This window comes from Silene latifolia, chromosome Y (genome assembly GCF_048544455.1).
Source record: "Silene latifolia isolate original U9 population chromosome Y, ASM4854445v1, whole genome shotgun sequence".
Classification (NCBI taxonomy): Eukaryota; Viridiplantae; Streptophyta; class Magnoliopsida; order Caryophyllales; family Caryophyllaceae; genus Silene; species Silene latifolia.
Genome location: NC_133538.1, coordinates 173483485 through 173506609, shown reverse-complemented (window position 1 = coordinate 173506609; position 23125 = coordinate 173483485). Strand labels below are relative to the sequence as shown.

General features: G+C 38.6%; 1 protein-coding gene and 1 long non-coding RNA gene across 8 annotated transcripts; one reads left to right on the top strand and one right to left on the bottom strand.

Moving 5' to 3' along the window:
* The first annotated feature begins 1306 nt into the window (after positions 1-1306).
* LOC141626467 (uncharacterized) lies at positions 1307-11834 on the top strand. Of its 7 annotated transcripts, none has more exons than XR_012536053.1 (6): positions 1307-1569; positions 1681-1782; positions 7698-7786; positions 9121-9185; positions 11419-11492; positions 11609-11834. It is a non-coding gene; the product is annotated as an uncharacterized LOC141626467 (long non-coding RNA). The 7 variants fall into 7 exon arrangements; XR_012536049.1 differs by having other exon boundaries at positions 1308-1569; positions 11422-11492; positions 11596-11833; XR_012536048.1 differs by having other exon boundaries at positions 1308-1569; positions 11596-11833.
* A 3191-nt stretch (positions 11835-15025) lies between these two features.
* Positions 15026-22812, bottom strand: LOC141629451 (uncharacterized). The gene is made up of 5 exons (XM_074442452.1): positions 21367-22812; positions 20796-21234; positions 20555-20711; positions 20337-20411; positions 15026-15896 (listed from the first exon to the last, which is right to left on the bottom strand). Exons 1-5 carry the CDS (start codon positions 22810-22812, stop codon positions 15026-15028), a joined length of 2988 nt encoding a protein of 995 aa, XP_074298553.1.
* Between the last annotated feature and the right edge of the window lie 313 nt (positions 22813-23125).

Genomic DNA, 23125 nt, shown 5'->3' with positions numbered 1-23125 from the left:
TTGGGTCGCAAACTTATAGAGTGGATTGCCTTGTTTGTTTATTTGACCCAATTAAAAGTCATCTTGAGTACGACCCACTAAAATGTATAGCTCCTTGGTATTGTTTACGGTTTGGTGCCGTTAATACATAACATTACTCCCAATAGTTAATTAAGAGAGGCTAGGTATAGAATGGTTGTTTTGGGGACGATTTTGCGATAAATAACCTTATATCAAATTCAAGTAAGTTTCATTCCGAATTAAATAAGGGCCTCATCATCGGGTGTTCGCAGGCCTGTAGACATTTTGAGGTGTCTACAGAAGCCCCCACTTTGACCGAGTCTGAGTAAGACAAAGGTCAAAGTAGTCCGGTCGGGACAGATAAAGGATAAGAAACATACCTGGGCCTCTTATTTTACCTGTCGGCGTAATTTGGATCTGGATATAGAGGATCATAAAACATTGTTTTATAAGCTGGATGGAAGTGGTATGACAAAACTTTGTTTACGGTCTGGAATCGTCAGATCGGTATAGCTAAACTTTGTTTAGCTTAAAGGTGAGATCGTGAAATCGATTTCCGAACTCGGTTGCGTATCGAGGCCGCCAGACCAAGGGATGTTTCTTAGTTTTGCGAGTGAACAAAACGTGAAATTGTTTAGCGCAGTGAACGGTTGATGGTTAGTTTCGCAGGTGAACGAAACTGGATTGCTTTGCAGGTGAACAAAGCTGGATTATTCCGCAGGTGAACGGAATGAGATTGCTTAACTTCGCAGGTGAACGAAGCTGGATTAGAACACAAAATTTGATTTTATGAACTAGGACGCGTGTCAGAGCCCGCCGACCAAAGAACTCAAAATTTTATTTTGAAAAAGGATTGCATGTTAGAGCCCGCCGACCGAGAAATTTCAAAATTTTATTTTGAAAAAGGATTGCGTGTTAGAGCCCGCCGACCGAGGAATTTCAAAATTTGATTTTGAAAAAGGATTAGAATGTAAAATTTTATTTTACAAACTTAGATGCGTGTTAGAGCCCGCCGACCGATAAATTTGAAAATTGCAAAATTTTATTTCGCAAAAAGGATAAGTTCAGAAAATTTTATTTTAAGAACTTAAAATGCATGTTAGGGCCTGCCGACCAAATGATTTGAAAATTGCAAAATTTTATTTTGAAAAGATAGATTTGAAAATCGTAAAAATTTATTTCTCGTTAAAATAAAGAGGTGTAAAAATTTATTTTACAAGAGCGAGTTTAAAATCGAGTAAGACGCACACTTAAACATGCCTAAAGACGAGTGAGAAATACGTGGACAAGTGAATAAATTTTTAATGAGTAAACAAAAACACAATGACGTGCCACATTCTAGTCTAGATTGCTTAGGAAAAACAAGATCTCATCATACTTCCTGTATTAATCCGCCGACCAACCTTTACCTTGCTCTCTTAACTAATTGATTTTCTTCAAACCCCTCCAATCAACCATTACTTTGAATCAATCCGATCAATCATGAGATGAAATCAGTGGAGTGGCGCCGCCCGTTTGCTCCCGAGTCCCAATCGGCGACCGCAGAACTGGCGACGGAGTATCGTCGAAGTAAGTGCTTCTTTTTTATTTTCGTCGATTGATTTCGAATTAATACTCCTTAAATGATTACTGAAATGTGTTGTCCTGATATGGGACGACATCCGCGTTGCGCCGCCATAGCCGTCATATGCATGTCGATTTGGATGATTGATGACGGAGCACTGTCGAACCCTTTGGCTGTGACGTTCGAGCAGATTTCTTGGCACCAGCTCCGATCAAGCTGTGAGTATTTTCGTCTCTTTATTGACTGGTTCATATTTACGCATGTTTATAGTTACTTGGAGATGGGTATTTGAATGAGATTTGGAAATCTTTAAACACATGAGAAATTGTAGTCATTGTACATATCTTGTTCGTACACACTTTCACTTGTTTTCTTCTTTAATTTCTTTTCTTTTGTCCTTTCTTGAAATGGGTCATTCGAGTAGTACTTTGCTACTACATCTTGCATGCGTATTAAGTGATGTACTGATGTCAGTTAACAATTTATTTCTTTACTGGTCAAGTTATTTGCTTGATTATACCATTGAACTGATAGTTTTACTGGTCTTGGGAATCAAGTAGCGTGCTTGATAATACGAATTAACTGATAGCGAAATTAGACATTAATGCAAATTATTCATGCTGAAAGACACAAATAGTATATGCTAATGATGCAAAGGATACATGTTGATGCACTTTCGACAATGAAGACCACACTAAACAATTAATGACGCATTTGTTTGTAAAAAAAAAAAAAAATGTTACATGTCCATTACTAGTTCCGTTAAATAAAAATGAAAGACGGTGCTGTTGAGCATGATCCAGGACAGGGATGGAGTATTCGAATTCAGATTTTTCTTAGAAAAGTTCAGCTTATCGACTTCTACTAGAATTCTTAAATCTTAGTAACTATTCCTATTCTATTCCTATTCTGCACCTGACAAGGATGGGTATCTGGTAACTCCGTATTTAATACGGATAAAGATTTCTACTAGCCCCCAGCTTTCTTCTCTTTAAATAGCACTCTCTCTTTAAACTTTTCCATCTCAAAATTTCCTCTTTACTGACAATGTCTCAAAATTTTGAAAACGCTCTAAAATTATGGCTTGACAACCTCACGAAGGATGAAAAGGACTACGTCATTGGTGTTCAGTTGGGACCCTTGCTGCTATCACTGAAACAAGTTAAGATCTCCTGGGAATTTTTACGCGCTGCTGCCTTATTTTGGGATCCTGAAGTTCACGTATTCCGCTTTGGCGATCGTGAGATTTGTCCCATGACGGAAGAATTTAGTGCCATCCTAGGATTATCTATTCAGTCTCCTCCTGCCCTTCCTAACCTTGATGACGAGCTGAGAAAGGATTTCAGAGACTATCTGGGTATTACCAGTCGTTTGGACGAGTTTCTAAATGGTCGTAGAGTGAATCTCTGTCGTCGATTGCGACTTCACTTCCCTAGCTACCCTAGGATCGTTATTGATTCCGTTATAAAAACGAGCACTGGTATTATGCCTACTGAACCGCTTTCTCTTCGTAAGTCCTTCTACTATTTTTGGTCATGGCTGTCTTCTTAAAGTAGTTAAACACATGCGCAACGACTGCTCCCCCATGGCCTTGGTTTTAGCTGAAACCCTTCATTGTTTGGATACCTTGCGACGTAATCCAGAGGCTGCGTTTTGCGGTAGCCCCTGTTACTTCAGGTATTTCTTTTTTTTAGTGTCTCCACACACCTGTTCTCCTCCTTGTTCTTCTTCTCCTTTTTTTTTTTTCTTTTTTTTTTCATTTTTTTTTTCATTTTTTTTTTCGACCTGTTGTGGGTCTTCTTGAAACAGTTTCAATTAATCCTTGTCCTAGGTGTGGCTGCAAGAGCACATGCGACTAATTGAACGACCTCTTGATTCCTTGTCTTATCAACCCCATAGCTTCGCTGGAAGGCAAAGAGTCATCAAAGGAGAGCGATCGCTTAGCTTTTGGAGGGACTGGATGAGCAATGAATTCCCAATTCGTTGGACTATACCATGGTGGCGTATCCATGCTATGACTGCCCCGCGATCCTCTGTGGCGTATTATAGGCTACCTGGGCTTACTCATTCCTCTTTTATATTTCCTTCTCGCTTGTTACGACAATTTGGGCGTACACAACGAGTTCCTTCCTTAGACAATATTTCTCCTGGAATTTCTCCAATGACTCACACTTATTTACGTAACTGGTACCAATATTGGAATGCGCGTGTGACGTGGACTGTGAAAAAAAATTCTGACTCAACCTACATAAGCCAGCATTATAAGGCCTGGATGATTTCACACTCGGTAGAGGAGCGTGAATCAGCTCGCCATGCGGAACGTGGGCTGCAACTTGATGCTATTGAGGTGAGAGAAGGGCCTGACCTGACTCTTAAAACTCAAGACTTAAGGAGAGGACACAAAAGTGGGGGAGACAGAAGTTTGGTTTGGAAAAGAAAGAAGGATCAGAATGACCCGGATGATCAGAATGAACCTAGGAAGAAGAGTGTAGCTAACGAACCGAAAGAGTGACAAGTGGAATCTTTAGTAACAGCAGCTATAGCCATAGGGCTGAAATAAGAGAAATTATGCATTCTCAAATGTTAGAGTAGGAATTACTTTATTGCAATGATAGATTCTAGACACGGAATAAGTGAAACGATTATTAGTTTCCTCAGATTAGTTGCCATCTTTTATGGTATATATATATTTTTTTTTTTGCAAACTCCTAACTGGGAGCGACATATATCAATAGCGTGCTTATGAATTTGCCATTAAAACCTGTTATGGGTTTCCTTTAAGTTTGTTTCCTATTTTGTTTCCTCGTTTTTTGTTTTAAAAGACCTGAGAGGGGTCTCCTTTCCGAATTACTGCCTCCTTTGTTTATTTTCCTTCTCTTTTTATGACTGCTGCTACTTTTATACTGTTTTTTTTTTCACTAATTATTTTTCGACCTAGAAGGGGTCTGCTCTCTGGTTTTTCTTTTACTGCCGCGGCTCTTTATATCCTCTCGGTCTTTTTTTTTTTTTTTTTTTTTTTTTTTTTTTTTTTTTTTTTCGACTTCGACCTGGTGTGGGTCGTTTCTCTGCTTTTTCCTTTATACATGGTATTTCTTTAACTGATCAAGATTGGTTAATTGACTGAACTCAACCCCTTCAATATCTGTTAATTGCACTGCTCCTCCTCTTAAGATCTTTTTAATTATGTATGGACACGCTTGGTTTGGTTTGAACTTACCTCTCGGGTCTCGACCGGTGCCCTTATTTCTTTAAGAACTAAATCACCCTCTTTTAAGTTCCTCGCCACGACCTTTTTATTAAAAGAACGAGAAATTCTTCGTTGGTATAATCGAACCTGGTTGAGAGCCGCGAGTCTTTTCTCATCTATTAATAACAATTCTTCATATCGAGCTTGCACCCAATCGACTTACGGTATTTGGCTTTCTAGTGCGATTCTAAGGGAGGGAATTTCAAGTTCTATAGGAAGCACGGCCTCCATACCGTAGACTAGAGAATATGGTGTTGCTCCCGTTGATGTTCTAACTGATGTGCGGTAACCCCATAAAGCAAATGGCAATTTTGTAGGCCAATCATGATACTTTTTCGTCATCTTTTCAATTATAGTTTTCACATTTTTATTCGCCGCTTCAATCGCCCCATTCATTTGTGGTCTATACGTGAGACGACTTACGCTTGGATCTTGTAATGTGTTAGTAAGGCGACCACATCTTTCTTAAAATGGGAACCATGATCGCTAATCAACTCATGAGGGACACCATACCTACAAATTATATTTTCGGTGATGAACTTGGCAACATGTTTAGAAGTCAAGGAAGCATAAGACGCTGCCTCAACCCACTTAGTAAAGTAGTCGATTGCTACTAATATAAATTCATGTCCTCCGGTTCCTTTGGGAGTGATTACGCAATTATATCTATGCCCCATATTGAAAATGGCCAAGGTGATGCCAAATTGTACAAAGAATGAAGGTGGTATATCTTTGTGCATTGGCATAAACCGGCATTTATGACACTTCTTAACGTCGAGTACAATCATGTTCGTGTCGACCAAAAATATCCTATCCGCATTATCTTTTTTGCTAACATTCGACCGTTCATGTGCGGTCCGCAAGTACCATTATGCACTTCTTCCATAATTCTTTGAGCTTCCTTTTCATCCACGCATAAAAGGAGTACCCCTTGCTGAGATTTCTTGTACAATTTTCCTTGACTAAGAATAAATTGTCGCAAACCTTTGATAGCGGCTGCGTCCTTACATCGAATCGGCGGAAAGCCTCTTCCTAAGTGATAATTTAAAACATCCGTGTACCATGGTGCGTCATCACCGCCCATTGTATCATCAAGGGCCATACAAAAGATATCTTTGGTTCCTCTCTTCTTTCAATGCACAATGGAATATTTTCTAATTCATTTGGAATATTGATCATCGACGCCAATTTAGCTAGAGCATCTGCAAATTGGTTTTCATCTCGGGATAAATAAATGAACTTCGGATCGTCAAAATGCTTGAGAATGGTTTCTAGGTATGTTTGGTAAAGTGCCAGGCCCTCACTTTTGACTTTCCATTTTCCCAAAACGATTTATAACGAGTGACGAATCTCCGTATACTCTTAAGTTTTTAATCCCAAGAAATTTCTTCTTTGCTCAAGTCCTAATATACATGCTTCATATTCTCGCTTCATTATTTGTGACGCTAAAATCTAACTTGACCGAGAGTGGGGTATGTACCCCATCCGGTGAAATCAACAAGTACACCTATGCCATATCCCTTTTGATTGGATGCACCATCGAAAAATAAGCGCGCCAATAGTCGTCATCGTAACAAATATTTCCTCGTCGGGGAAGTCGTATGCTTCTGTTTGTCTTCCGAGACGGGAAAGTCGCCTAGGTAATCGAAATTGCCTTTCCTTGATGGATTTAAGAGCCATAAATGTAAGATCGAACTCAAGAAGCATCATGGTCCATCTTGCTATTTTGCCGCTAAGAACTGGTTTTTCAAAGAGATACTTAAGAGGGTTCATTCGTGATATGACATGAATTGTGTGGGTCAACATGTAGTGCCTTAACTTCTTGGTGGCCCACACCAATGCTAGACAAGATTTCTCGATTGGAGAATAATTGGTTTCGTATTCCAGAATTTTTGCTCGGGTAGTAAATTGCTTTTTCTTGACCATCCTGAACTTGTGCTAACATTGCACCCATTGATGTCTCGGTTACTGTCAAGTATAAGAGAAGTGGTAGTCCAGGTCTTGGAGGGACCAGGATAGGTGGGTTTTCTAAGTATTTTTTTACTTTTTCAAATGCTTGCTCACATTGCTCATCCCATTCAAGGGATGCCCCTTTCTTTAGTTTCTTAAAAATTGGTTCACACACCATGGTAAGCTTGGATATAAAACGGCTAATGTATTGAATCGCCCCAAAAATGCCCGAACTTGCTTCTCCGTTTTTGGTGGTGGCATATTTCTAATTGCCTTGATCTTGGATGGATCAGCCTCAATGCCTCTATTACTAACAACATATCCTAAAAGCTTCCCGAGAGGTAACCCGAAAGCACATTGTTGCGGGTTGAGTCGAACATTATATTTTTGAGCCTATCAAAGAATTTTTGTAACGCGGTCGTATGACCTTCTCTATCCAATGACTTTACTATCATATCATCTACATAGACCTCGACCTCCTTGTGCATCATGTCATGTACGATAGTGTTGTGGCGGTCCTTTGGTAAGTGGCTCCCGCATTTTTAAGTCCAAACGGCATAACCGTATAACAGTACGTTCCCCATTCAGTGAGGAATGTAGTTTTCTCCATATCTTCCTTGGCCATTTTAATTTGATTATACCCCGCGTAACCATCCATAAAAGAAAGTAGAGCGTGACCAGCCGTGTTATCCACTAAAATGTCAATATGGGGTAGTGGAAAATTGTCTTTTGGACTTGCTTTATTAAGGTCCCTATAGTCAACACACATTCTGACCTTTCCATCTTTTTTGGGTACCGGAACAACATTTGCCACCCACTCCGGGTAGTTAGCTACTCTTATAAAACCTGCATCTAATTGCTTTTGTATTTCCTCTTTTATTTTTAATGCCCATTCTGATTTCATCCTTCTAAGTCTCTGTTTTATGGGTTTTGCAGTAGGATACAGCGGGATAGTATGTTCCGCAATTTCTCTGTCTATGCCGGGCATATCTTTATAAGACCAGGCAAACACGTCACGATATTCTGTGAGTACTTTAATCAAACTTGCTCGTTCTTCTGAGTTTAGTGACAACCCAATCTTTATTTCTTTCTTATCTTGATCTGTGCCTATGTTTATTAATTCCGTTTCCTCAATTATTGATGTTTTGTTTTCCTGATGCGTTAAGGCTTTTATTATATCTTTTGGCAACTCATCTTCATTGGAAACTAAACAATCAGAATAAGAAATGGGAGAGGTAGGAGAACCAGACAAGTAATTGAAAGCTATTTTATTATCCTTTGAAAGAAGTACATTAAGGAGTATATCACTAGACACGGACTTTGAATTTGAACTAGAAATAACAGGGGAACTCCCCGATTCGGCATGAAAAGAAATAGGGTTAAGCCCCGACTCATGTAGGACACTAGACTCGATGGAGGTATGGAAGGGTGAAAACCCTTGCTTGCTGGACTTGCTAGACTCTGACTGACTCTCTGTCTCAGACTCGGTTTCAGACTCGGGTTCGGACTCAGCTTCCTCAAACATAGGCCCTTCTCCCACACTGATTTTGATACTCTTTCCATTAGTTGTAGTCCACTTCCAGGTTTTACGCCATCCATGCTCCATGTTATTGTTGTAATGAGTTGTGATTAGCTTAGAAGGGTCAAAGTTGCTGTCTTGAAGTGCCATGACAAAATGGTCTGAGTGTTTTATGGGTGCCTGTCCAAAGAGTAAACCAAAGGCATTATTATTTGTTTTTGGAATCCAATCGTTGGTTGGCATTTTTAATGGGAGGGGAGGTGCCTCCTCATAAAAGTGACAGTCCTCAAATATTTCAAATCCGGGAACTTTCTGTTTTGTCTTTTCGACAAAGAATGGTTCTGGAAAGTTAAAATATGGAAAATAATCACCTTCTTTGACAAATTGTCCATTTAATGTGCGTGGATATGCACCTATTGTATGGTTTGTGGATTTATTGTCTTTCTTAGCTGCTTTCTCCCTCATTCTCTTTGTCAATGCTTCTCTTATTTCTTTTTTGGACGGGTGATATCCTAACCCAAAGAGGTCGTGTTTGGTTTGATTAAGTGAAGGGTCGGATGCCCTTTTAGGCGTCTTACCAAGTGTTGTCCCATGTATGTAGCCACTGTTTTTCATTATTAAGTTCACAGTAGGATTTGGATAATAGGGGATAATTTTTTTATCAATGTGTTGTGATTCGTCTTCTATGAAAGCGACCTCTTCGCTGAAACCCCATAGGTCTACGTCATCTTCACCATGGTTAACTTGCAATACTGGATTGGGTGTGATCTCAACTCTGCCAGGTGATGCATCTAGAGTGATTACTGATCCTTGAATTATCATTTTGACTTTTTGATGCAGGGATGAAGATATGGCATTAAGCTCATGAAGCCACGGCCTTCCCAAAAGAAGATTATATGAGGCAGGTATGTCGATCACCAGAAACGTGACTTTTTTTTTCTATGGGTCCAGTAGTTATATTAGTTGTCAACAGCCCTAATACGTCTCTACGTGTGTTGTCATATGCACGAACAATCCGATTAGTCTTCTTAAAGTCTTTTTCTTCAAAGCCTAAAGCCTGGGCTGTTCTGAGTGGGCAGAGATTTACTGCCGATCCGTTATCAACTAGTGAGAGGGGCACATATTTTTTGTTGCATAGTGTTGTTAGGTGAAGTGCCTTGTTATGTTTTATCCCTTCTGGGGGTAAATCTTTATCAGAAAACGTAATGATTGGCGCCTCTCTGTCCATTGTCAAATAACTAGCCAATTCAGCCGGAGTAGTTTCAGAGGGGACACTCATACTTGTCAATGCATTTAGAATAGCTTGTCTGTGGTCCAGCGAGTTGCATAATAAGTCCCAAACAGTAATGTCAGCTTTTAATTTCTTGAATAACTTAATGAGAGCATCATCTTCCTGTGGATTTTTATTTTCTCCTTCTTTACTTTGCATAACCCGGGTTGGGCTTGCGTCAGTAGGTTTATAGTGCCTACCTGAGCGAGTCAAATGTTGTACATCGTTCTGGTCATGGTCAGGTTCATTATCTGTGCTATCTTCAACCTCATTATCTGCCCAAATGTCATGAGACTCACGTTCTTCATCACCCCAAATATCATGAGTAGCATCATCATCTTCCCATTCATCTTCCTCATCACTTGCCCATAAACCCATAACATCAGCTATAAACTGAGTCGGGTCAGCATAAACGGAGTCATTAGCTGAGATGGCCAGAACGTCTCCGAGTGGATTTTTATTATTATTTGGCTTTCGAGCTGCTTTGGGTAACGGGATAGTGCGATTATCAATCAAATTTTGGATAGCATTCCTTAAGGTGAAGCAATAATCCGTATCATGCCCTTTACCTCTGTGATATTTGCAATATTCATTTTCTCTCCATTTTGGACTTTTGTTGGCTGGATCTGGAGTGGGTCCTATAGGTTTTATATATCCTTCCTTAATTAATCGGTCGAGTGCTCGTGATAAGCTCATCCCTAGATCAGTGAACTCCCTCCTTGGTTTTTGTTCCAAAGTATTTACTGAATCTCCCCCTTTAGAGGTTGAAGCGAAGTTTTTCTTATCTTTGTTAAAGCAACCTTTGGACTGATTTTTGCGATGAGACTCGACAACATCATCTTCTATTTGTATACCGATCTTGTTTAGCCGAGCAAAGGATTCAATGCCTGCATAGCGCAGGTGTGATTTATAAGGTTCTCGTAAATTTTTCACAAAAATATCCACCTGTTCGGCTTCGGGCGGTCTTTCAATCATTTTTGCAGCTTTATTCCTCCATCGGGCTAAGAAATCTGTAAAACCTTCTTTCTCAGTTTGTTTCGTAACTTCTAAATCTCGCCTTGTGATTAATAAGTCTGCATTGCTGGAATATTGTGTCAGAAATTCTTTTTTTATGTCTTCCCAATTAGAAACACGTATAGGATCTAGGGAGAAAAACCAACTCCGGGCTACATCTTCTAGAGTGGAAGGAAAAATAGCCGGAAAAATTGATGCATCCACTTCTTTTAAGGCCATTGCTTGTACAAAGCTTCTTATGTGGTGAGCTGGATGCTCGGTACCTTTGAATTTTGGTAGGTCAGCGGTTGTAAATTTCGGAGGTAGTTTGCCTCGCATGTTTGGCATGTTACATTCAACATCGAGTAGGTCAGCATACTTGGAGTTTCTTTTGATAAGTTTCTCCATGTCCTTGAGCTTTTTGGTTATGTCATCCTCACCACTACCGTCATCCTTGATTTTGTCTTCTATGGATGACAATCGGTCGGTCAAAATGGATAGAGCATTCTTAAGGTCTTTGACTGATTCTTCGAGCGACATGGTGACTGGTGGTTGGGTTACAAGTACGGCTTGCGGTATACTAATTAGTCTCCCTGTACCTTTCTCTCGTCCCCAAGCTGGAGTGACTACTAAGTTTGGATCTTTTTTACGCTTCCCTATCCTGGATCATGACATCTTAGCTTTAGAAAAGGATTGTATTTCTTGTATAACAGGACTAGAATGGAGTATATATACTGAATGCATATGTCAAACTACCTAGAGTGCATGTTGGATTTGTTTAATACTCAAATGGACTGAATGATGCGGGTAAAACTTAATACAAGTACACTAATCTTGACCCCCTTTTTTTTTTTTTTTTTTTTTTTGACAAACAGCAGATATAGTGATAAATTGATAATGCCATATGCAAACACTGAAGGTCAGACGCGCGTAACGAAAACGCAGGACGGTGAGTGGGTCTGAGCTGCTTAGATGTGAATAATGCATGCTCTACTGGTGATGCTATATGCAGATGCTTACTATATTTACAAAAGGAAACCTTAAATGTGTAGGGACTCAATGCAGGAATGGACTGACGGATAAACTGACGGAGTGTAATGTGCTATGACAGTGGCGGATGCATATGCATGATGCAAGTATGTTTAGAAAAGGACAATCCTAATGTGATGTCTCAGCATGGTGACTCTAACTCTAATGATCAATTGCAGATGTTTTGGACTTTTTATTAATATACGAAGCTCAAAGGACTGTCTATTACAGCTCGGTGTATACTTGTCTGTTTTTTTTTTTTTTAAAATTAATTATGGCTATGGGAAAGATATATCATACAAAGATAAATTACACGACCCAAAAATAAATCAAGCAGGACACATCAAACATGACCTAGACAAAGGTTCTACGGGATCTATGGTTAGGTTTGTGGGTAGGAAATTAGTGACTACAACATTAAAACACCACGAGGGTATCTCTCGCTTTTGTCTTTCACCGGTCGTATATGGACCAAGCGAGTTGCCAAAACACGACGTCATGAGGTGGAAAATACGTGTAAGGCCTAGTCGGTCGAATGGACCTTCTAAGTATACAACATACTTTACCGAGGGTGAATAGGGTAGCTTAGATGGCATAATATTGGCTTACGGAGAGCCTATACCTTTTTTGTCTAAAACAAGATATAATATCAACAATCAAGTCAAACGTATGTAATAAATTAAGTATTACGAAACAAAATCGGGAAGCAGACAATGTATGAAAGGAGTCCACAAAAGCAAATTATTTAATGAACGAGTTCTTAATATGTTGTTCTTATCAGCACGTAGACATGCAATCAATTATGGTGCTCTTTGTTCATTCTTAACTTTTTTTTTTTTTCCTCCACTCACAATACTTGCAAGTACTGCCGAAAACAACGTCAAATATACATTATTACAATTAATTTCGAGTCTTACCCTCTTATTAGTCCCCAGCAGAGTCGCCACTGTGAGATCCCTGAAAAAATCTCCTTATTGAAAATATAGTAAATAGGTGGAGTCGCCAGTAGGTTTTATAAAAAACATACAAAAAACAAATTTAACGGAAAAGTCCCTTTTGATCCCTGGAATGGGGGCGATCCGTCACTCCTGGCCGTCGAACCAAAGATTGCGGATTCGGGGTAAAGGTACAGTCGGGGAAGGTGTTAGGCACCGGACCGCCCATCAAACTGACCTCTACTATTTATTTGTAATATTATATATTTGACAATTTAAGTAAAAGAAAACGTTTTTTTTAGAACAATTTTATACAAATTATTTACATACAACGAAAGCTAAATTACGATAAAATAAGAAGTAAAGAATAGATACGACACCCTCAGGCCTACCTGGATACGGCGTTTCGACAATTAGCTTACTCGAATTGACTTTAGGGCGTCTTTATGCTCAAAATAGGATGGATGTATGTATGTGGAGGGTATTCTGGGAAGGTAGTATTTTGTATGGAATAGTATTTTTTTGTAGATCTTCTGTCAATTTTCTGTGTGTGAATAAGGGTGCAAAGGGGAGTATTTATACTGATTAAGACGGAGTGTTTGACAAGGATGTGAATTTCTGTAAGATAGAACTTTTGTTCGGACGTCTATCTTGGAATTCTAGTGCAAGTGGTCTTGTTTCAACACCATTCATGGCATTATATTACTTAGCATCCAAGTTTACCCTTATCCTAGTACCAACTGATTCCTTCACCTATCAGCCGAATTGGACCTTTATTTCGCTAATATCATATTCCTTTTGGGCTTATAAATCTAACATGATCTTGGATCTTGCGTTTCTTAGGCCGAAAGAATTGGGTCGCAAACTTATAGAGTGGATTGCCTTGTTTGTTTATTTGACCCAATTAAAAGTCATCTTGAGTACGACCCACTAAAATGTATAGCTCCTTGGTATTGTTTACGGTTTGGTGCCGTTAATACATAACATTACTCCCAATAGTTAATTAAGAGAGGCTAGGTATAGAATGGTTGTTTTGGGGACGATTTTGAGCATAAATAACCTTATATCAAATTCAAGTAAGTTTCATTCCGAATTAAATAAGGGCCTCATCATCGGGTGTTCGCAGGCCTGTAGACATTTTGAGGTGTCTACAACTACCGCTTGCTAGTTGTAGTTTGGAAATTATAAATACTATTTTTGATACTCACATCGACAGGTATTACCCAGCAGCACCAAGCATAAGCAGATGACCTCACACTCTCTATTCTACCTCCTACTACCGTACGCCAATATACAACCATTATCATACCGTCATCGAAACTCATTACCAGACTTTAGTTAACATAAAAGACAGCCAATCAAGTGAGAAAAATATAAAGAATCCAACTTTATCACACAAGGGCACATAAAACGACACATAAGACGGAATTTCGACATTTTGTCGAGTAACCTATCACCGTTACCTTAGCTCCTCGAATTTTCGAGTCGAAACGTCCAAAATAGCACAAGCTTCCCTCCGGGTCTTCAAACTTGCCACTAGAGTAAGAAAACGGGTTGTTTGAGTCGTAAAACCGAGTTGTCTTAAGACGACATTTTCGAAAACTTAACCAAAACCGAAACTTTCTTACCTTGAAAGAATGAGGAAGGAACGAGGAAGAGAATGGTGCAAGAATTATGAAATTTGGTTGAGAAATGGAGGAGAGATCGGGGTTTGAAGGGGACGGAAATGGGTGTGTACGGTGCTCTGTGATTGTTGCTGCTGCTGCTTTGAAATGAAGAAGAAGAAAACGAAAATGAGGGAACGGTAAGCAGGGGGTGGGGACGTGCAGCAAGACAACAACAACAATATTAATAGTAATAATAATATATAATAATATATAATAATAATAATAAAAATAATAATAATAATAATAATAATGATGATAATAATGATAATAATAATAATAATAATAATAATAATAATAATAATAATAATAATAATAATAATAATAATAATAATAATAATAATAATAATAATAATAATAATAATAATAATAAAAGAATTATTTAAAAGGTAGAGTGTGAGAGGGTAGGTGAGTGTGTTGTCGATATAGGATAGGTCGAGAAAAGATTAGTCTCACAAGTGAAAATGTGACGGTCTATAGCTAGACGGAATAATGTCTTGAGTCTATATTAACTTGAGACGGAAACTAATATTATTACTGTCACTATTATTACTGTCCGGCTAAACTACGTATTTTTTTATTTATATAAATAAGTTTTAATATATTACTTTTATAAAAGTCGTGTTTAAAATAAAATTAATTAAATTGAATAATTCAAAAATATAAAATAAAGTAATCAAACGGTTTAATAAAATTTAAATGTCAAAATGGAAAATTCGCGGGTGTTTTTTTTTTTTTTTTGGGAAAGGTAAGTATATTAATCACAGAACCTCAAATAGTTCAATTTACAACTCTTCAATGAGCAAAAAATGAAAGAATAGGAACGAAGCTACAAAAGAACACTACAAAAGGACTTAAAGTTTGTCAAGCCATCCTTTATCCGTAACCTTCAAAGGACTAACATTTAGTATATAGAACCTAGCCTTAACATCAGTGATAATAAGTTGAATAACATGCTCAGGTCTCCTCACGAACAGTTTCAGCCTAGCTTCATTTCGTACCCTCCATATGATGTAAACCAAGTACACATGAGAGGCCCCACTGATTTTCCTGAGAAGTTTAGGGCATCTTGCAGAGGAATACCACCTCACCAGATCACTCATAGGGAAATTGATAAGCAGACGCTGGTGAAGAAGTCTACAGCATTCAGCACTATATGCACAATCATAAAAGAGATGCTGATGGTCCTCACTCTGAGTCCTGCAAATATCACAAGTAAGATCCACCACAGTACCCATTTGATTCAGTCTGTCTTTAGTCAATAACCTCATATGCTGTGCAGCCCAGAAGATGAATGCAGACTTAGGAATGTTTAACCTGTTCCAACATAAATGAAACCAAGGAACCTTAGGTTTGCTGTGCCTTAACCATTCATAACCAGACTTCACAGTGTAGTCCAGATTCGAGTTCAGCCATTTATGATTGGTGTATGCTTGGGAAAAGAGAATCATGTTATGATAAATTTTCCTCCATGACCAACTACAGTCAGAAGGAGGTGAATAATCAGTCCACTCTTTTCCTTTCATATAAACATGATTAACCCACCTAACCCATAAATGATCTTTCTTAGAAGCTATCCACCAAGCATACTTACCCAGAATTGCCCTATTCCAATCCTTAGCCACCTTGAGGCCTAATCCTCCCTCTAACTTGGGAGCACAGCAAGTATCCCAAGAAATGGCAGGAGCCTTTCCATAATCAGACTTACCAGCCCATAAAAAGTTCCTACAGATAGCATTCACTCTATTCAGAATCCCATTAGGAAAATTCGCGGGTGTTACAATCACCCCATCTTTTAAAAAAGTTTCGTCGTCGAAACTTGAAAAATAGAAATGAAAAGTCCTATAAAAATATAACTGGACTTTTGAAATCGGTAACCAAAACATTAAAAGGTTACGTATTGTAAGAATTAAAATTCTTTCAAAAGATTCAAATAAAATTTTCCGACAGAACCAGAATCTCCTCAAAGGAACGGAAGTGCTCTCGTTGCGCATTCAAGAACATGACATTCCAAATCAAAGATAAGGTCAAAAAGCAAATCATTTGTATAAATCGAAAATCAAAATACTTTTAAAAACATTAATGAAGAGTTTTCCAAAGTATAAGCCTCATTCATGGAACGAAATTGCTCTTGTCGTGCACACAAGAACGCTAGATTTCCAAGTCAAAGACAAATTTGAAACAAAAATCACTCGCCGACAAGCGTAGAACAAGTTATTAAACGTCTCTAATAACGAGTTCTAACATCCGATCAACGCTCAAATCAAAAGAGAAAGGTAATCCACTCAAATTTTCTTTTGCAAAAGCCAAAATAGAAATACAGGTTTCACTTTTAACCCCAAAAATGAGTCAAATCCCTAAAAATGTAACCTTAAACATTGACAAAGAATCACAAATAGATCAAAGTTAGTAGAAATTGGATAAAATTTAAAGAAATCCCGGGTTTAGCAGTTAAAATTATGATAAAGAAGTCTATATTCAAGGAACAAATAGGGAACGAAATCAAATTTTCATTTTCATCCCTTTTAAAATAGGTATAGTTTTGTAAGAGTAACATAAACTTTTAACAACGAATCCAAAAATGGTGCCTTGAAAAGTTTAGAAATTGTATGAAATGAAAAGTAACTTAGACATCATAAAAACAAGGTACGCTAAGAGGAACCAAGCTTAACCAACGAAAGAGCTATGATGAACTTCCTAGGGGTAAGATTCGAGGTAAGGTCAACAAGGATGTCAAAGATAGAGTTTCACAGGTTACGAGTGTCAAACTTAAAGGAGGAGCACGATGAAGCGAGGAAGAGAGGTATAAACGGTAACGTTTGTGAACAAGGAAGAAGGGTAAATTAGACAACAAGAAAACGCCAGATACTCAAATCCAAAATAACCACATCAACCTGAGCGGTTCCGAAAACTTCCTAACCACAAAACTCATAACAACATCACTCCCAAGGATTCCCTCACAACACTTACGTTACTTCATCCTAAGCAATTACATGAAACAAGGTACTCCACTATAAGTGTGGTTTCACCACTCCAAATCCCCAAACATCTACATACAACCCCCACGAGATCAAGGTCAAAGCTTCTAACAAAGTTATACTCATATCCAACTAGGGTTAACCATTGGTTTCTTAAAATGGTACAACTCTTAATCAAAATCCAAATTCAAAAGTTCTTTTGCACATTCTATCATCCCAACGAGGTCTTGTTATACTCTCGAAACCTAAAGCCTAGATGGTGACATTCTCCAAACCACGAGACAACCACCCAAAACATCTAACTCATCTCGGCTCAACCTCTATCGATCCCAACTTATAATTGCATCTCAAGAACTCTGGCTACTAATCCTCATTACCGCAAAGTGGATACCCAAATGAGATCCCAAAACTAGCAACAACTCTCACCTAACATGGTTCCCATGTAATCATCACAACACTCACAAAAGTATACCGACTGTGTTAACCTCAAGCTCAACTCAAACTTCCAAGTATAAACAACAAGGCCAAGTTCCATAACCTTAGTATCATAGGTAGCTCACACTTAACACACAGAATCCACCAATCAGATATACTCACTTTGTCAAGGAACTAGGTATAAGAATCACTAAGTATGTCTCATCAGACTATCTAAGTCTTTCCAACATCACAACCTCTCAAAACCAGGGTTATGGGTCAACCACAAACAATCCCCTCAAAAGTCAAAATTTTCAACCAAGGTTAACATTCCACAAAAGAAAGGGAACTATCTACAAGGCGTCAAGGGGGGATTAGCAAGGAACAAAGGACAAGTTGGGGGTACAAGAGTAACTTTCAAGGAAAAAGAAAAGGGAGTTTAGAGAAAGGAATAGGCATCAAGAAGTAAAAGAACAAGGCAAGGTGCACCAGAACGAGGAATATCTTCGAGGAAGTAGAAGCATTCTTCAAAAGATTGAACAAATCTTCAATTTTCGGCAATAGGCACCAAATCTTGATCTTCACGTAAGTAAGCTCACGATCATTGATCAAAGGGCGCAACAATTATTAAATGACAATTAACAAACATGTTAGAACCTAACAAAGAGCAAACACACTACAGGCTACCACCTTAGGTCCTTATGTTCTACCCATCTCTCATTAATTATTCAAGGTCAAGTTCAAATTTAAATTTGAGGTACACGTGTGTGCGTCGGGAGTAAAAGAGGCTCTGATACCAACTGTGAACCCCCGCAGTAACGCGGAAAATATGACTTATAAAATTAATCGAGAATTAGGAAATTTTTGAAAACTTTTAAAATTTAAAGCGCGGGTTCATTAAAAATCCAAAACATAAATAAAGATTACGGAAATAAAGCTTAAATTATACAAATGTGATAGTCAAGGTGAGGGAAAATATATCCCTCGAATGTAAATACAATAAAAAGGTGAGTCTAAGCAATCCTAATAAACCGACTACAAGGCCAAAGTGCTCGCTAGCTGACACATGTCTTCACCTCATAAATGCACCAACTAATACCTGTCATTCATGCAAACATGAACGCCACAGTCAGTGGGGAGTAATTCAAGGTTCTCCTAGCCACAAAATGTCAAAATGAACATAACAAAGGACTAAAATAGGTAAGTCATATAAGATACTTACAAAAGATAAGAATATCAAATTTATTTCTAAACATGGCAATTAAATGAGATGGAACAAGATAGACAAACATTAGCATAATAAAGATTCCACTATTCGCGTGAGATAATTAAATAATATGAAAGACAAGAATACGATCATTTATACAAAAGCACACATTTCAAGAAAATACAACATAAATATGAGATTAGAATCAGAATCATGTGAAGCAGTTAAGTAAGGGCTAAATCAATGCAAATTACAAGAATAGAATCTGTAGCCATTACTTAGAAAACCACCTAGCAAACATTGCACGGGACGTGGCTACTAATGTCACATTCATACTTATGGCTTGCATCTCACCATAAGAACAGATGGGAACATCAATCCCGACGATAATATCGCTACTAGAGGGCTTATAGCTCACCCCTAGTATCCGATAGGACCAAGGCAAATAACACAAGGCATAACTCTTGCCTTGAAGGACAAATACCAATATCTATAACCAAGCAAGACCTTTACTACTCATAAAAATATAATTCCCCTGTAGGGCGATAACTATAAAACTCACTTGCCAGAACAGCACAAGTGACCAAAAACCACACTTGCCAGAACAGCACAAGTGACCAAAACCGCACTTGTCCGACAGCACAAGTGACCAAACACCGCACTTGCCAGAATAGCACAAGTGACCAAACACCGCACTTGCCAGAACAGCACAAGTGACCAAACACCGCACTTGCCAGAACAGCACAAGCGGCCAAAAGCCGTACTTGCCAGAACAACACAAGTAGGTCAAACCCGTACTTGCCAGAACAACACAAGCAGGTCGAAAATGTATGTCAAGCACATACGATGGTATTATGGCATTTCCACAAGAATACGACTCTTTAGAAGTAATATTTATGATAAGTCTTTCATACTTGCATTACACTAACAAATATCTCGTTTTATAAATAAACACGCCGGTTAAAATAAAATATAACAAGCGGTAATGAATAATTTACGAAATGAAACGGAAACACGGACATGTGACTCATTCATGAGCCAAATACAAATCATTAGCTTGGCCCAACAATCAAATTATGTGACAAGACTAACACATTAGACATGATAACCCAACAAATAGAGCATGTGAACTCCAACAAGTGCCCTACAACAAGCCCAATGATTTAATCATGTAAAACCCGATAAATTAGTTATGTTAAGTCCAACCATTTACTCATATAAAGCCCAACAAAAGACCTATATGAAATCCAATAAATGGCATACAACAAGCCCAATTACTTTAACTACACAAATCCAACTAATTAACATAACAAATCCCTACTAAATAAACACCCTAAGCCCAAAACCTTAGAAAACGTCATGACTGGATGTATCTATTAAGGATTTGTTGGTTATTGTAATATGTACATGATATATATATATATATGCACATAAAAAGCAGGTCTCCTAATGACATTGATCAATCACTACAGTCAACCTCTCACATAGTTGAACTCAAGTAATGACAAATAACAGAAAGCGAGATTTCGAAATTAACAAGGCAGAGACTAATACTCCAAAACATACACTGGGTTTAAGGAAGAAAATACAAAATAAGCGAGAAATGCATAAAAGACCTTATCGTGTTCATATACAAAGAATCTGCAACAGATGCATGAAATGGTACATCAATCGGAAAATAAAAATAAAATAAGCAAGCAAGCATTCTTTTTTGGTGAAATGTAAGTAATCTCATTAAGCACAAACCAAGGTTACATGATACATCATAATTTATACTAGCTTACATCAAGATTTGTTCAAGCCATTGCCTATCACTAATCTTCTTAACTCTACTCAACTGTCCTAACAATTTGATTTTCATCAAAGCTTTACAGTGCATAGACAAAACATCAGGACGCAATACAACACCTTCTATCCTAGCAGCATTCCTTTGCTGCCAAACTGCATAATATCCACTCATAAAGACAGCTACACAGACCAGCTTCTTAAGAGCAGGTCATCTCCTTCTTCCTAACCAGATAATGCCATTCCCAGCGAGGCATAGGAATGCAACCATTTGCACAGAGTCTCGAACATCAAGGACACACTGCAGTCTTTGGAAGAGATGTGGGATTGTCTCCTTATCGCATCTGCATGAGATACAACACCACTCATCAGGACATATACCAATCTTATGCAGACGAACTTTAGTATTTAAAGCATTCTTCCGAATGAGCCAGTTCAGGAAGCAATGCTTAGGTATAGCCCAAGTACACCAGACTAGTTTAGCCCAGCCAACTTTTGGTTCTTTGTGACGAAGCCACTGATAGCCAGACTGCACACTATATCCCTTAGAATCAGCAAGCCAAATACCATTCAGGTAACCAGTAGTAAGAGCATCCCTAGTCCTACATATTGCCTTCCAATTGCCACTCAAATGGGACTTAGGAACATATGCAGGCCAGGGACACCCTTTTAAGAATAACTGATGTACCCATTTCACCCAGAGACTGTCAAGCTTGCTATAAACCCACCACACCAGTTTACCAATGGATGCAACATTCCATTAGAAACTATCTCGAATACCCAAACCTCCTTCATGTTTGGGAGTACAGACTTGCTCCCATCCCACCAGAGGCACCCTACCATAAGTACTTGTCCCATCCCATAAGTAGTTGCGACAAATACTATTAATCTTTTGAAGGTCCCCTTTAGGAAGAAGAAAAATGTTTGCCCAATAAGTATACAGAGAAGTAAGAACAGACTGGACTAATGTTAATCTCCCTGCATAAGAAATGTGCCGGGACCCAAACATTCTGATCCGCTCAACAATTTTTTCCACAAGGACCTGACACTCCCTCTTCCCCAACTTGCCAGCAGTAATGGGTACACCAAGATACTTGAAGGGAAGCTTGCCCTCAACACACCCAGACTTGGCAAAAATTTGATCTTTTACTCTCTTAGAAACACCATTAAAGTAAATATTAGACTTGTTCTTATTCATCTCCAAGCCAGATGCAGCAGAAAATGAAGCAAAGGAGCGTAATAGCAGCATTATGGAATGAGAATCTCCTCTAGAGAACAGTAGCAGATCATCTGCAAACATCAGATGATGAAGCTTCAGTTTCCCACACAAAGAATGATACCTGAAATGCAGGACTTCAGTGGTAAAGTTGAGCACCCTAGACAGATACTCCATGGCAATAGTGAACAGTAGGGGGGATAAAGGGTCCCCCTGCCTGAGCCCCTTCTTCCCATGAAAGTGCCCAAAGGTCTCTCCATTTATCACCAAAGAATATGATGCAATGGTAACACATTCCATAATAAGGTGCTTGAAATGCTCAGGAAAGCTCAGTGCATCCAACATCTGTTGCAAGAAATCCCAGTTAACTGAGTCATACGCTTTCTTTAGGTCAACCTTGATCAAACACCCAGGTGACACAGAAGCTCTGTTGTAAAGTCTTATAACCTCCTGACAGACCAAAATATTTTCAATAATGTTGCGACCTTTAATAAAGCCTCCCTGAGTAGGACTGATAATATCAGGAAGCACCCTAGTCAACCTAGAGCAAATCAATTTGGAAATAATCTTGTAAACAACATTACAACATGAAATAGGCCTAAATTGAGTCACATCCTGAGGTAATTCCTCTTTTGGAACAAGGGTGACCAAGGTATGATTCAACTGCTTGAGTAATCTGCCATGAATGAAGAAATCCTTAACCACCTCACAAAGTTCCTCCCCCACTACACTCCAAGCATCTTTAAAAAATGCACTAGAATATCCATCAGGACCCGGAGCTTTATGATTAGGGATATGAAATAAAGCCTCCTTGATCTCATCATTTGTGACAGGCTTATTCAACCAGTCCCAATGTTCCTGATTACAGACAGGCCCTCTTTTAACAATAGTTGTATTGACAGCTTTCCTAGGCTGTGTCTCCCCCAAGAGCTGCTGATAGAATGACAAAAAAGCAGACTGAATTTGCCCTGGCTCAGTGAGCCATTGCCCCTGTACAGAAGCAATCCTCAGCACTTTATTTCTTGCCTGTCTACTTTTCATGTAACTGTGAAAAACTTTAGAATTAGTATCCCCTTCATGAATCCAAGTGGCCTTGTATTTTTGGAGCAAGAAGCTGTCACAAGCCTTCTGAAGTTCCTAATATTCTTTAGCAGCTTTAATTTCAAGGCCAATCAATTCTGGATTAGCAGGATCAGACCTGATTTGAGACTGAATAGATTCCAAATGCTTCCAAGCTCTCATAGTGTTGTTCTCCACATCAGCAAAGAGCTCCCTATTCAATTGCTTAAGAGGTTGTTTAAGGAGTTTAAGTTTTCTCACAAACTTAAACATGGGCGTACCAGTAATCCTATGC